Here is a 16,304-nt window from a genome sequence, read left to right as displayed (position 1 = left end):
GATTCTCGAGGACTTGAAGGTGCTCTCAAAACGCACATTAAGTCTCTACGGTCACTAGAATTGACCCTAAAAATTGGGTGGGGACAAAGCTCATGGGTGCTTTTGAAGACAATTTTATAAATTTTATAGCAATGGAAAATTATCGGAACCAGTTGTAGGTGATAATGCGTGCTCTAATCCTGCCGACGACTTTTTTCAAAAGGAGAGGCAATGTCATGTAGAATCTTGCTCCGGTGTTTTTTTTCCTTGCTTTTCCATTTGAATTTGGAGCAATTTGGAGCGTTTTCAATAAACAGATGTCAGGTTCGTTGTCGGACGAAAAGAGTTGCCAGAGAAGACTTCAGCTTGTCATTGCCATAAGATAAAAGTAGCTATCACATTCAAATACACGTAAACCATGATTTGGGCAATTTTCTCAAAAACTCACTGCTAAGTATTTACATTTACTTGACCAATCAGGCCAATCTTGACCAATCCAAAATGGCCTCACTTGAAATCATTTTTGAAATTGGGTGATTTACTTAGACTTTCCGTCAATATCTGAATATACTTCTTGAATTCCTCGAGACATCGATCTAACCGGAATTAAATTCACCCAAGCAATAAGAGATTATCTCATACAGAAGTACTCCATTGCTCCTTGCAAACTCAAGAATTGATATGTATGCCAACAAAAATCCTAACAAATTATTTTTAGGTTTCTCTTTCATTACGATTATCCGCCGCTCGATCTCATTAAAACACTCCATGCACCAAATACAATTCTAAACTTATTAATTTTCCTCCCATTCCTGAAGTCGTTTCGCATTTATAGTAAACAGAACAAACTAACACTTAAAATATATGCTTTGCTCTCTTTTTCATGTTTTTCTTTTTATGTCTTTCTCTTGGTCCTTTCTTTTCTTATAAATTCGAGCCGATATAATTTCCTACAAGCCTTTTCAATTTCATTTTGTATTTCTGCCAACTTTATTGACTATCTATGTCATGTCTTCTTTAATTTGCCCAGGTCCTGGTGAAAACAAGCTTTTGCTTACCCAGAACCTGAGGAATTACAAGCTCATGAAATTTTTGATATATTAAGATGCTAACTCAAAGATTAAATGCCGACATTGTCCAATCATGATCAAAGTGTTCCTGAAATAAATCTATCGACCTATCTATCTATACCTATTCGAAGTGAGAGAAATCGGCCTATAGTTAGTGGGGAGCGACTCATCTCCCCCTTTAAAAATTGGAACAACATGAGTTAACTTGAGTGAAGATGGTAATTTGCCCTGATCCAAGATGCAACGCATCAAGTACGAGAAAACAGGAGGAAGAACCTGTGACCATCTCATCAGAAACTGAGATGTCACCCCATCAGGCCCAGGGGAGCTCGAGAGTCTCAAGTCCCTGATGGCCTCTAAAGCATCCTGATCTGCAACTATGATATCAACAAATTGCTCTGAATAACATCATCAATATCAACAGACTCGTCATTAGAACAATGAGCTGTTGCTTCTAAACTTAGAAGCATGTTAAACTTAGCAGGGTGATTCATTCTTATATTAGAGTTCGGATGAGAGAAAAAAGCCTTGGGATTCGACCTGACCCTCTGAAACACCTTACTCTCAGTTTGTAACTGGTCATTTTCGATGGAGGCCTTAATCTTACCCTGAACTACGTCCAACTTGTTTTGGAGACTACCCACGATTACTGGATTCGAAGTGCTCTTCAGCCTTTTCGCTAGTTTGCATCTCTTTTTGAACAAATTCTTCCTATAATTTGGAATTTTTGTCCATGTACCACTTTTCGGTACACATTCAGAGATTGCTAAACTGGAGCAAACTTCCTTAAATACTGAAACTAATTTATCAATGGTTGCATCAATGGACAATTCCTGTTTCAGAATTGAAATCAGGTCCAGTTCTTTTGATCTTTCTACAATCAACGGACAATATTCATCTTTGAACTTGAACTTAGCCGTACCGACCTTTTTGACCGGTTTTACTCTAGAGCATGCCGGCTTTTGAGTCATGGTCGACCCTATCTCAAGAACATGATGATCTGACAGATTACTAGGTGTCAAATGGACCACAGACTTCTAGAAATGTGGACTGCGAACGAGCTTCCCGGCAAATCGGCCCGCTCTTGGTCATAGCCACTCTGAGCCACTTTTCGAATTAAAGTAATAAAATAAGAAACGCAGATCTCTTCAATTAACGGTAGATCATTTTATATCGTTTACATGCAAAGTCGATCGTTTCAAAGTTATGTTGTCAAACGCTTATGTAGCTGACCAAGAGCAGGCCGGAAATTCAAATTTTATGTAGTGTTTACTACATAACTTTGAACATGTCTCCTGAGTTTCCTAAGCATAGATTTAGGCTCAAACTTGGCTGAGTTCATCTATTCAACAAGATCTTGTGGTCGTATGATGTGATTATTTGGAATAAGATGAGCGGTTTAGGAGCTAGGATATTTTTGCTTCCGTTTGCAGTCCATATCTCTAGAAGTCCGTGCATGGACATACTGGATCACATCAGGGTCATTGGAAAAGACCAAGTCGAGAACGCTATTCTCTCTAGTGGCTACACCAACGTGCTGGGAGAAATTGCGCAAGATCGCTAATTCTTCCAGCTTTTCGAACTACTGAGATGTCGATTTCGAAATGGGAATACACCCATCAGGACTAACCTCCCACTCTACAACGCTAGCCAGAAAATTAAAGTCCCCCCACAAAGAAAACCTTTTAGCAAACTGCCTGATCCAACTCATTTCCAGTGAATTGGAGAGCTGACATGAAAGAGCTTACTGAACAAGATGGGGGCCTATATATTGTTACAATAGACAGATCAAGACCTTGAAAATGACAAACTAAGACTTCTACTTCTCCATTCGACATTTGTACATGATTAATGTGCAAATCATTCCTAACATATAGACATGCACCCCCATGTGGGAATATGGGATTATCAGGGCGTATCCTATCACAACGAACTAAGTTGAAACCAACAATGGTTAGTTCTTCATCTAAGACCACTGGCCGAACCAGGTTTCAGTTATAGAGATGAATAAAATTCCTCTCTCTCAATGGCTAGTTCTTCTAAGATCCTAACTTTTGTGCTGTATCTTTTAGAAATCAGACAATGTACGTTCAAATATAGCCCCTTTACGGACCTCTCTTTTGACGGACCAAGTTCACAAGATCTTGACCAACCGTAAAAAATCCCGCTTATCAACAAAACTACGTTCTACTGGAGGCAAAGCATAAGGTAATGGGGATGGTTGGGTTTGAGGAATGGGTTGGGCAGCTACCATTGAATAGGAACGTATTTTGGGAATAGGGATGGGACAAGGAATATTAGGAAGGAGGATTTTTATAGGAATAGGGATGGATTGGATATGTAAGGGAAGAGGAGGGAATCGGGAGAGAGGGTGGGCGGACGCTACATGGGTTAAGGAAGGGGGGTGGGGTGGGGTGGGATTAGGTTTAGGAATAGGGTCAGCTCTAAAACTACGAAACTGAGCTATCCTATTTCTCACCTTTCTTTGCGTCCCTTCTACCTGGAAGGAGGCACACCGTATTTACGTACTATAAAGCACGTCTTAAATCTCATGGACTGACGGCACATGTATGGGTGAAAAAAAGGACAATCTACCTTTGAACATCCCTTCTTCCTATTGTCCTTCCTATTGTACTTCTCAAGGCCAAACTTGAGAAGTTTTTGACACCATTTAGGGTGGTCAAACTGACAGCCTTTTCCTTCTTCAGGACAAGGCTGCTGCCGGTAAATAGGACAGACTGTTTTGTCAAAAACTATCTTATTTTGCTCTATTTCAAGAGGAGCTTCTACTTCAACCTCTACATTGGTCAAATCAGTGGACTTCTCAACTACTGGATGAGCCTGTTCTTCAAGAAGCACCCTGGTTTCATTGATCCAAGCAGTTAAAGCCTCAATGATAAAGGGCTTGTTGACTACGGAAGAATCCTTCCCTGCCAAGACCAAGTCCAAACATTGTCTAGCCTCTTTGCAGACTTTTCCAAAAATAGCTTCCATCATAAATGCAGGAGGAGTAACTACGAATCTATGAGCAGCAAAATCAAGAGACCAAGAAAAAGAAAACAAAAATGGATTTGGTTCTTTTTCTCAAAACGCAGCATGTTGGAGATACATACACTGCAAAAGCATTTTTCAAAAGGATTGTGGCAGTCCAATCGGCCACTAGTGATTGTATATGAGATCATCAACAATTTGGACTAACTTGCAGAATTGCCAATAACATCAGCAACAACCGTTGAATTAGTGGCTGGCCCCAATATTAAATGGCAGCTCGGAGCTTTATTAGGAAAACATGTGGATAGGAGGAATCAAACACTTTCTTGGAAGAATGTCAGGATTCCTGAGGCATAACATGCTTTTTACACGAACATTAAACTGGGTCATACGGTTGTCACTTGTACACAATAGCGTCAATAGATTATGTTTCGAATTAGTAATGAATGTTTTCTTTTTCAAAGCGCCTCGCAAATTCTGGGTCAATGTCAGACACTCGATATTGGGGGGACGATCGACTGCCCATTGAGCGACTAGATTTGAGCGTTTCGGTGTGAAGAGACATTCCTCCCAAAGTGCCCGTGGATCGGAGAGTGTCCAAGCCCGCTCCAACACCACCGCCACCACCCATACCTCCACCTTTGTATGAATAAATGGAAAACGTGTCAAATGGACCTACTGGAACCTGATGTTGATTGGCGGGCTGACTCATGGTCGAATTGGAAGAACTACAGCAAAAGATGGTCGCGACCTATAAAGTGATGCTCGATCGATTATAACTTTGTTTGAAAATGACCCAACTTTCAAGTAGTTTGTGCCTACCATTAGAACCGCCAGAACCACGACGGATAAGACCATGATTGCATAACCGTATTTACGGCTTAGCGAGAGGGCGGTGGTGTCTTCGTTGGTGATCATCACATAATCTCGTTCCCTCTCATGAATGGGTTCTATTGGAGGAGGAGGATTCCATGCGGGTTCGTTGCGGCCAGGTGCGAAGTCAACTTCCTCTCGTTCTCGGTAGGGTGGGCGCTCCTGAAAATTTGTGCTAGGGTTCTCTTGCCCAAAGGACCAGCCGGGGGGTGGGTCAGCCGGTTGACCTCGCCTTGTCCAAGAGCTGTCGGCATTTGAATCGATGGGCGATCTACCCCAATCATCTGGATGAACACCCGGTTTGGGCTGCTGATAAGCGGGCCAGGACTCTCCCGGCCTATTACGATTTTCTTTCATCCCAGTTGGCCAATTGTTCCCTAAGGGCACCATGGTGGGGTTCCCTTGCCACGAAGGTAGGAACTGACCCTTGGCCACATTCGACCACTTGCCCCAGTTGTCATCCAGTTGATTGCCAGGGTTTTTGGATTGCTGTTGTGACAAACATTTGACCAAATTCGAGAATTTGCTCAGACCCGGATCGCCGCCATCTCCACCTGTGAAATTTGCTCGAATCAATTCATGTTGGTAATGCTTCACTACGGCGGTAAGAGCCCTTTGATGGAGCAAGTGATGCGATTCATTCAATTGGATAGTAAAAGTCCTTACCTCGGGCGGGAGCTACGTTCACTTTCCGTAGCTTTTCATCATTCCAGCAATCATGAATACTGGCAAAAACATCCCATACCGAAAGTATCAAGATGAGGCTCGGATTCCTCATTGTCTTTTTCACCAGGACAGGAGTATTTCTCCCAGAGGAGTCGAGAGCAAGGTCAAGCAATCCTTTGGAAGACCCCTGCTCACTCGGCGAGCGAGTCGACTGAAGTACTACATACGTGCAGTATTCCGCATGCGGCTGCTGAGTGTACGTGCATGCGTGCGTGCGTCCGTCCGTCCGTACGTGCTGGCTGACTGGCTGGCTGGATGGATGGAGAGCATTCTCTCTGTTCCCTCTGTCCCTTCTCTGTCCCTTCTCTGTCGCTTTTCTGGCGCTTCTCTGGCCGTCCTTCATCCACTTTGGACTTTCTCTTGTCGGATGAGGAAGGCTCACACGCACACACGGATACGTTTGCCAAGGCTACTTGGGAACGAGAGCTAAACTTGTCAAGGGGGCAACGAAGAAGGAAACCAAACCTGGACAGAAACAACTCCAAGGGTGGACAGTAAGCCGTTTTAAAACATATTTCTTGCCCTAGCTTCATCCAGTCCATCTGCCCAAAGCGTCAGCCGGCGACCACTTCGTACAAAATAGAGAATATCAATATACGTCCATATTCTTTGAGTCTAACTTTTGCTTCTAAGTAGTGTATTGTGATTTGGAAACAGTTTTCAAAGATTTTACTTGGATCGAGATTTCAGGTCGAATAATTTCCAATCATAATATTTTAAGCTCGCATTGATGTGGCCTTTCAATCAAAATTTATGAGAGACTAGATCATTAGGTGTCTGAGACATTATTTGCTTGCATGTTGCTTTCGGTATTTTAGTACTTTCTTGTCAATGTTAGATGGATTCATTTTCAGTTTAGGACATTAGACATTTGGATTCTTTTATAGCTGCATGCAAATATGATTTGTGAAATAGAAATTGTGAAGAAGATCTCATGGGTTAGGAAGCCTTGTGACTGATCAGGATAACTAAGAGACTTGAAATCTCCATTAGATCATAGTCAAGCTTTATTCGACAAGAAAACAAATGATAAATCGAGTGGCTCTCGACAAAAGCATTATTTCCTGTTCTAGCCCAGCCAATAAGCTTTTTTTACAACCAACTTTGCATATGGAAATCTGTAACCTAGGTATGATTTTTAAAACGAATGAGTGGTTTTTGTTTAACTTAGAGCATTTCAAGACCTAGTACAATCATTTTGACGAGGCACGAACTCGGGTCACCGCAATCGTCCATAGGACAATTTTCCTTCGAGTGACTGGAGTTAGAGCGGAGACAGTCCCAAATTTCGATTGGCTGTTACTCGTCAAACCAAGTCCCAGCCTTGCTAAAATTTGTCCTATGAGTTTCTTCAACCCGTACCTAATTGACAGGATCAAGAAAAAATCAGTGGTTTAAGTGCGATCCGATATTATTTTATAGCGAGAAACTTCTTCTTGAATGGCGTCTTTTTACTCGACTGCTTTATTTTCTCTCGGAAAAACATAACAATAAAAACTAGCAACCTTTCATATAAATAGTAGAAAACCTCTGGTTCACAGAACACTCCCCCCACTGATCACCTCTAGGGAGATCAGACTCGACCTTAGATATCCCTGGAGGGACTAGAGGTAAAGTAAAATCAGGCAATTGGGTCTAAACCTGAAACGAAAAGGATCCTCAGTGTCTTGTTCAATCTGATAAAGAATCCAACAGTAGTGACTCCAAAATACCTAGCTGTCGAACATGTCTGGTTAATTTTGTTGCCTTGCATTTTCCCTGTGTTGTTGTTCGAAGAACCGCTTTGTGGACAAGACCAGTCTTGGGGTTCGTAACAAATTCCTCAATGGCTGCCAACTTCCATTCTTGACGAGACATATTCTTATCACGGATGAATACGACCATTCCTGTCTGCAACTCAAAATTGCGCCCATGGTGCCATTTTCTAGTAGGTTGAAGCTCGAGAAGATAGTCCTTTGACCATCTCCTCCAGAACTGATTAAGCATGGCTTTTAGATGTTTCCATCTTTTCACGAAAGGTGGATCATCCTCTATGTTCCCCGCATAATCCGGGAGAATATCGATTCTTCGTCCAATCACAAGCTCGGCTGGAGTGATGGCGTGATGCTCGTCCTGGTTGTCCTTAGTCACTGCTAGAGGCCGATTGTTAACAATCCCTTCAACCTCAATAAGAAGCGTCTCAAGATCACGGAATGATAAGCGAGATTTCTGTAGCATAATCCTCAATGGAGTTTTCACAGTTCGGACCATCCTCTCGGCAACTCCATTGTTCCAGGGAGCACGTTCAATGCTAAACACCCACGAGATGTCGTGGAAGGTCTGCGTGATCTTCGACTTGTCGAGTTTGGAGAACAATGACTTCAAGTCTCTGTTGGCGGCTTTGAATGTCTGAGCGTTGCCGCTCAACATGACTCTTGTCCTTCCTCTTCTGGCGATTAGTCGTCTAAGAGCGTCGATGAATTGCTCAGTGGACAGATCGGGAGTTAATTCAAGGTGAATAGCACGAGAATACAGGCATGTGAATAGGCAACCATGAGCTTTCCCTCCTTCTTCGGGGAAGAGTGGTCCAAAAAAATCCACAGCTATTTTCCCAAACGCTACCGGATTATCCACTCTCAATTCCAAAGGGAGTGGACCCATCTGCTCCTGTAGCGGTATAATCTTTCGGCAATGGGGAGTGTTACACATGTGCACTATTCTGTGCACCTCTCGCCTCGATCCTTGAATCCAAAATCTTCGCCTCACCAAGGCTAGCAGATGACTGACGTCAACGTGAAAATGTCTTCTATGGATGTGTAATATAAGTTTTTCGGTAACGCGGTTGTGACGTGGCAGTACCACTAGCCTCTCCCCCAGCCTCGACCTCGCCACTAGTAGATTGCAATCATGATCATAAATTGGCAGAGCATTGGTCAATCCACTATCATGAGGTGGCTGCTTTCCTTTTTTCACGAGAGAGATGACCTTCATGAACGATTCCTGTTGAGATCGTCTAATCCAGAACCGTTCAACCAGGGCAAACTCATCAGCCTGAATGTTTTTGGTAGTAAAGTGTCGATGATCATTGAAAATTTTCAATCCCATCTTTCCCAAAAATCGAAACACCCAAGCCGTCATACGCACCCCACAACTCCACTCTTCAAACCTGTCTAGAATGGAAGTCTCAACTTGAGAAAAAAAGACATGTGGCAAGGACATATGTTTGGACATCTCAAGTTTGTCAACGTTTTCGATTGTGTTTTCACGTGGGTTAGTTTTGTAGACCAGTGGCCACTCTCTCTTGTCTAGAGAAAGAAATGGAGATCCATGCCACCACAGATCACTAAGCTTAAGTTCATGAGCACTGACTCCCCGGCTTCCCAAGTCCGCTGGGTTGATCTCACCTGGGCAAAAATGCCACTGGGACGATGTGGTGTTTTGCAAGACAACTTTTAAACGACTTCCCACCCAAATCTTATAATCATCCGGACCTCGTCTAATCCTACACAGGGTGATGAAGGAATCCATGAAGCAATGAATGGGAAGATCATGAGCAATCGACCGAGCAACGTAGGAGGCTGCTCGGGATGTAATCACTGCGGCCAAAAGCTCAAGTCGTGCAATTGTTTCATGTTTGTGAATTCCCTTTTTCATCAGTTCTAAGCGATTCACTCGAGTCTTTGAAAACACAAGCTTTGACGATTTTTCTCCTGAAATTGGATTATTCATAATCAGATAAACAACGGTACAATAGGCCTTCGTACTGGCGTCGCCGAAGGCTGCAATGTAAAGGGGTATATTCGCTCCAGACATTAAGCATCGGGAGACCTTGATCTTTGCGAGGGAGGGGACCTCCTTCAACCAGACTGCCCACAGTGCAGACGCCCCAAGAGGTAGTTCAACGTCCCAATCGATATTTTGTTGACATAATTGTTGAAGCAAGATTTTTGCTGTAACAATGAAAGGCGACAAGTAGCCCAAAGGATCAAACAGTTGTGCTATGTTGCGAAGCATGGCTCGCTTTGTGTTCCAATCATCCTTTTCGGCGACCGCGTCGGACAAAAAGTTGAAAGTAAGTTCATCCGTCAGGGAGTTCCAATTGACTCCCAGAACCTTCTGTGTTGCGACCTCGGCTTGATAGCTGGTTGGGATATCCTGTAAGGCTTCTTTTCTATTAGATTGCCACTTATGTGTTTGCATCCCTGCCAAGCTGAGGAGATCATAGACTTCGTTGGCCAACACCTGGGCTTCTTCCACAGAATTTGCGCCAGTCGGGATATCATCCACGTACATGCCAGTTAAGGCTGCTGCAGCTCGAGGGTAGAATTTGCCAAAGCATACATCATTGTCTTGTTCCATTCAAACTGACATGAACATCTTGCTGATGTCTAGAACAAGTGCCACCTTTTTCATCCTGAATTTCATCAACACTTGGACGAGATCTGGAATGAGATTTGGCCCCGGAAGCAATCGATCGTTCAAGCTTTTAACAGACTGATCTCGGGAGGCTGCATAGTGGACAATCCGACAACGGGTTGTAGACGAGTCCTTGAACATGGGATGCGTCTCGAGGTAAAATGTTTGTGATACGGGTCCAATGCTTTCTTCTGAGGGAACAAGTTTGAATGTTGGTTCTGATCTGTCCAGATGAAACGTAGAGCGTCGTTGCCTTGTTCCACTCGAACTGACATGAACATCTTGCTGATATCTAGAACAAGTGCCACCTTTTTCATTCTGAATTTCATCAACACTTGGACGAGATCTGGAATGAAATTTGGCCCCGGAAGCAATCGATCGTTCAAGCTTTTACCAGACTGATCTCGGGAGGCTGCATTGTGGACAATCCGACAAGGGGTTGTAGACGAGTCCTTGAACACGGGATGCGTCTCGAGGTAAAATGTTTGTGATGCGGGTCCAATGCTTTCTTCTGAGGGAACAAGTTCCGCAAATCCTTTGTCTATAAATGTTTGGTAAGATTCGTTCACTAGGCGGTATTTTTCGCTGTCATGGCGAAGCTTTCGCTTAATGGATTTAGATACAGCCACTGCTTTTCTGTAATTGTCATCAGTGAGTTCTTTGGCATCTCGCCACAATAATTGTGTCCAATAGCATTTGTTGTGCGAGTCATACCTAGTGACGTCTTCCATCATTTGCATCGCTACTCTTTCCGATATGATGAGTTCTTTATTGGGATCAAGACCCCGCCGTTCATCAGGCTGCGGAGTGATCCCAATAATCTCCAACCGTCAAAACTCAGAGAGGTCAATGGATTTGCTGTTCCTCATTACTTGCCAATGGACTTGAGGAGCCTTATTTTCCTCCTCTACGGGAAGAGCCCCCGCTAGCGTTGTTCCCAATTTGGTTTCTTGAGCTGCAGGTTCAAATAATTTTCCTCGTATCGGTGTGCTTATGATGAGGTGTGTATACAGAGGTTCTCTGATTAAGACATCCACCTCTCTCGATCTGGGATCCATGGTTCCTTCTGCAAACTTGATGTCTTTAGGATGGGGGAATTTCTTTAGATTCAAATCCAACGGTTGTTGGTTCGCCGCCACTTGATTTGTGGTGCAGCCTTCAACTAAGGGAGAAATAAACGCCCCATCCAGCGATTTGAGTTGAAACTTCACCATCCTTTGTCCCTTAATTCTTATAGTACTACCACCTGATACCGTCATTGCTAAGATGCCATTTGGACCAAAAAGACCCAACCGATTAGCGATACTTTTTAGTACCAGGTTGACTTGCGATTGTGACTCAAGAAGAACTCTAACTTTCACATGTTCCTTATTTGATCCCACCAGGAATGCATCCAGGCTCTTACAAATTGCTCGGTGTGAGGGAGAATATGTTTCTCCCACTTCAGAGGACTGCGTGGTGTTTGATGAGGATCACTTTTAGAGGGACTCAGAAGGGACTTGGCCTTTAGTTTTGGATCCTCCCTATCCCAAGGCGGCACGTACGGACCTCGGCACACCCATTTAGTGTGGTTTTTGTTACAAGTTGGACAAGGTGGAACTAGCATGCACTCCGTTCCTCTATGACCAACGGACAGACATCGTGTGCACAGCCTATGAGTGTTTATTGCTCCCAGTATCTCCTCTCGACCAATCTTGTTGGATGTCAAAGCCGGGCAATCACACCCCACTTCATGCTTCGGTTTCTTGCGGAACGGACAATTTTGATTCCGTTTTTGTTGTAAGTAGCCTTGCGTGGTAAAGGAACTTGGGGCCGTCTGCTTGAACTTACGTGTCTCGGGCCTTTCTTGATTCGGTTTTTGGTTATTGTGAAAGGATCTTCTACTTATAAAGTCTTCGGCTTCTTGACTTAGCAACTTGATCAATGTTGATCTCTTTTGATCGATGCCCACGTTGGAATCTCCCTGGTCTCTCAATCGTCGTTGTGTTCTGGAAAAGTTCGCGCTCACTTCATGCTTCGAACATGAACATCAAATTGTATAATTGGTCAGATGTCAAATTGAGACCATCAAAACTCTGATCAATACTATTGATTTTCGCGTGCAGGTCGAACATGTTCAAACATTGTGGGAGGTCGATTAGCTGGCCCATAACAGACCGAACTTGCAACACAGGATTGTTGTAGAACAGTTTAAGCGTCTGCAAAGCGACTTTGTAGTTAGCAAGGTCAGACGATAGATTCTCAATGAGGGTAGAGGCCTGTCCTTCCACCTTTGTCTTTAACTTGGTCAACATTTGTACTTCAGTGAACCCCGCTCGTACATTATAAGAGCACTTTGTTCCCATGCATCGATCCAATCCTTGAACTTTAAGACATCCGACCCATGGAAGCATGGGACGTCTTTGGTAAAGTCAGATGTGAGTCCGAGGACTCCAGCCAGAGTTTTTGTGAGGTCGTCGATGTGGCTTATACCACCTTCAGAAGAGACCTCGTCTCGGAGCTGAGGTCGGACAGGTTCGATCAAATCCTTAACTTTCTCAACCCTCTCTTCCAAGTCCTCCATAAAGGCCATCTCCGAATCCAATTCGGCCATGGAGGAAAGCGGTCGGAGAAGATCGCGTTGTGCCACCCGGGCGAATTCCAAGTGAGAATCGATGGAACCCAATCTCCTTTGAAGAGCATTAATGGAAAGGCTCTCATTCGGTTGTTGAATAAATGTCTCGGCCCTCGTTAGTTGACCTCGTAAGGTCGTCACCCGAGACTTCCTCTGACTTATTCTGCACTAGCATGTGTGGTCTTTGAAACTTCGGGCATCTTCTTAGCAATATATTATCTTGGTAGAAGAAACTGTCGGCGAATTTGTTGGTTCAAAGTTATTTGGGGTGGACTGTATTTCTATGTTTGTTTTTTTTATCGGTCTTTGTATTGCGTGGAATCTTCCTGGCGGTGAGTTGTAACCTAAAAGTCTAAACACTGAAGTGTTCCCCGGTGTTTTCCGGTGTTCCCCGGTGTTCCAAACAGTGATCGTATGATGATACCGCTCTTGATCACTTTCAAATTGGATTATTCCAAGGCCATTTGTTTTACACCTAGGAGTGGAACACTTCAACCATAGGCACTGTTTCTTTGGGTAATTAACCGTAAAAGGACCATAAAATGTGATAAAATGTGCAACTGAACGCCCGAGCCGGGATCTCAATTTTCTTTTGCATTTCGTCGTCCTCTTTGGTCCAACATATCCATGTGGTGAGCCTTGTCTGGTAAGCAAAGCCAGCCATCATATCATCCATTTAATTTGAAGTTTTGGAACCTCTAGCGGTTGTACCAAAAAACATTAGTAACGCATCTTGGTATATATGTTGCACTTTGAAAATTCAATAAGTCAATAAGTTAAGTTTGTTTTTGCTTAGGAAATTCAGCCCTGCCTCCAGTGGTGCGGTTTTTTTGGTACAATCCTGAACTTAACTTGTTAATGAACGTTCATGTAGTTCAACTTAGCATTGCGTTTATCTAAATCTTGGCTACTTTTGTTTTAACAATATTAAGCAATTGGAAGTGCAAAATATAAAAACTACTCTTTTTCTAACTAGTCTTCAAAAACAATTTGTAAAAGAGTGTTGATAGTTCGTGGCATCTGAAATTTAGACCTTTGGGAGGAGGATGCATTTCAAAAAGTTACAATATTGGCTTCAGTAAAGTTTGCAACACCCAATTTGAGATTTTGTGAAACAAATACACCAAAATGAAAGTGCAAAGTAAATAACCCATTTAGTACAGCCTCTTTTCAACACAACTGGCCATTTAACTTCAGTAAATTATTGATAGTTGACAAATTTATGAGATAAAATATTGTGAACTTGATTATTTAGTAACACTGCTTAAGCTCAATTGAAAATTAATTATAAAAACTCAGTGGTGTACAAAGTCTCAAATCTCACACTTACTATTGATTAAAAAGCAATAACAATTTGTAATATCTCTGAATCAAATGTTTTCATTTACTTAATTATTGGGCCTGTTTTTTTAATATTTTCCCTTTTTCAGGAAAGTATTATTTCTATATTTCACCAGAGGCAGTTGAATCTAGTCCAACTTCTTAACCCATGCTCTTTATCATTCAACTTCATGTATGAGTTGTTCAAACAATAAACAACCTTCATTGCATTGTTGTTGCAGCCTATCATCCTGTAGAACCATCAGTAGGAGTAATGGGATCAAGTGATTATCAAAATTAAATGAAGGATACCACGAAGCTTGGAAAGTAAAGGCAATTGTTAATTTCCAAGTAATGAGTTATTATCAATCAAAAAGATTGCCTTAGTTTGATGGGAGAACAATCAGGGTGATATTTTGAGGTCAGCTAATGGTTTCCCAACATGCCATTACTAATGTGATATCATTGGAAAAAAACAACTCTAGTAACATCCTTCTCCGATTATTTTTTTGATGGTATCAATAATCCAGTTCTTTTTGGATTTTTGATCTGGCTGAATGTCTCATTTGAATTTATCACGATTTCTTGTTTGATAACTTGTTCAGGATAGAGCTTGCAGAGTTGGAAAGCAGGACTGTTAACACATCATCATCATTTGTTGTCTAGGGTTGTTAATTCTCTTTCTTTACAACGACACAAGAGCAAACGTTAGAAGAGGGTTTACTAACGCTGTCTTTCCTTTATTTGCCGCGAGATGTCTCATTACGAAACAAGCAGTCCCTTTAGTTTCAGCCCAATACAGTGTTTCTATAGTTATCAGTTTCAACAAAGTCTTCAAGAAAAAGCCAAATCTAGTATAATTTTGCCTCTGCAGGGTGGTTATAATTTCTGATTAAGTGTTTGCTCGAATGCCAAGACTTCTAATTGCTATTTTTGCTAAATTCTTATGAACCATTCCATGTCAGGCATGGTTCTTCGTCTGGTGGTGTGGTTGGCGTCTTACAATTTATTTGAGAATGATCGAAGAGGAAATTCAAACCGAGTGTATCTTTCATGAAAGGAAACTGCACTAGCAAATACTCTCTCCACCTCGTTCAGATCTTGAGATTGTGATTTTAATTGTGATCTGCGTCAGTCACACCCCCACACACGACTGTTACACCTTTGAACCAAGAATCCGGCCAATTTAGTTCTCCAAGAAAAGATCAAATCTATTATATTGCCTCTTCTCGGTGATTATAATTTCTGATTAACTCTGTGCTAGAATGCCAGGACTTTTAATTGCTTTTTTTCTTTGCTAAAGAAACAGCTTTTCTAAAAGGAACATTTCTTGTTCAATAAGTATGTTTGAAAGTAGCTTATACAAGTTCATGGAACCACTTAAAATACACTATGAAACATTATTGTCCAAAGCAAAACCTAATCAAACATTAGCATCATTATTCTTATTTATGCACTGTCTTAAAATGTCATCAATATCTATACACCTGATGCTTCGTTATTACACTTTGAAAGTTGCATTTTGCAGTAAAACAAATCGAAAAATTACTTATCTATAATTTAATAATAATCTTTATTGCGACTCTTGGTCATGTCATGGCGTAAAAGTAACTATAAAATAAAATCTGATGTATATTTTAAGTAATCGCAAAAACCAAAGGATGCACTTCTTTGATGGCATGAAAAGTAAATGATATTACTTCATTTTCGTAAACATTTCTCTAAAACCTAAAAATAGTAAGTGTTGGCAATTCAAGCAATTCAGGATATGAAAATATCAATAGGCGTTTTTAAAACATGGCAAGCTACACTAGCCAACAATGTAGTTGAAATATTACAAAGACACATCTCACAATTTACTTTTCAAATATGTCACTTTTTGCAATGATTATTTTCTACCTACCAAAGATATTTTTTTCAAACGTTCATTGTCAACCCCGAATATCAATTAATTTTGATCTTGAAGTTTGAGCAATTGTTATTTCTTATTTTTACTTGATGACATCACAGTAGTCAATTATTCATTTTAAATAAGATTTAAGTGATGTTAATAACAACTTTTAGGCTTTTCTGTTTTTTTATTTTGGTTTGGTTTGTTTTTTTTCACGGGCTTTTCTAACCGCTACAGGGAATGTAATCCCCAGTACAATTAAAATGAAAGGTTATAATTCGTCTATTTATTACCTTTTAATCTTTATACTATATTTGATCGACCAACGAATTGGAGTTGGCTGATCTGGCTAATCCTTGAATATAAGGTTGATCCGGAATTTTAGTCAAAAACTGGTCCAAGTCTGACTTAAATCCTGCTACTGGATCAACGCCTACATAAGCCC

At 41.6% G+C, this 16,304-nt stretch overlaps 2 protein-coding genes across 2 annotated transcripts; both read right to left on the bottom strand.

The window, feature by feature from the left end:
• Nucleotides 1-4,099: 4,099 nt before the first annotated feature.
• LOC131888165 (uncharacterized) lies at nucleotides 4,100-5,781 on the bottom strand. Its single transcript, XM_059236951.1, has 3 exons — nucleotides 5,580-5,781; nucleotides 4,863-5,467; nucleotides 4,100-4,791 (listed from the first exon to the last, which is right to left on the bottom strand). Exons 1-3 carry the CDS (start codon nucleotides 5,689-5,691, stop codon nucleotides 4,477-4,479), a joined length of 1,032 nt encoding a protein of 343 aa, XP_059092934.1. The 5' UTR covers nucleotides 5,692-5,781; the 3' UTR covers nucleotides 4,100-4,476.
• Nucleotides 5,782-7,084: 1,303 nt separating this feature from the next.
• LOC131888340 (uncharacterized) lies at nucleotides 7,085-9,313 on the bottom strand. The gene is made up of 2 exons (XM_059237179.1): nucleotides 7,352-9,313; nucleotides 7,085-7,280 (listed from the first exon to the last, which is right to left on the bottom strand). Exons 1-2 carry the CDS (start codon nucleotides 9,270-9,272, stop codon nucleotides 7,261-7,263), a joined length of 1,941 nt encoding a protein of 646 aa, XP_059093162.1. The 5' UTR covers nucleotides 9,273-9,313; the 3' UTR covers nucleotides 7,085-7,260.
• Nucleotides 9,314-16,304: the final 6,991 nt, after the last annotated feature.

Source organism: Tigriopus californicus, chromosome 10, assembly GCF_007210705.1.
Source record: "Tigriopus californicus strain San Diego chromosome 10, Tcal_SD_v2.1, whole genome shotgun sequence".
In the NCBI taxonomy this organism is placed as follows: domain Eukaryota; kingdom Metazoa; phylum Arthropoda; class Copepoda; order Harpacticoida; family Harpacticidae; genus Tigriopus; species Tigriopus californicus.
Note: the sequence above shows the minus strand (reverse complement) of the source record. Positions and strands in the feature narration are given on the sequence as shown.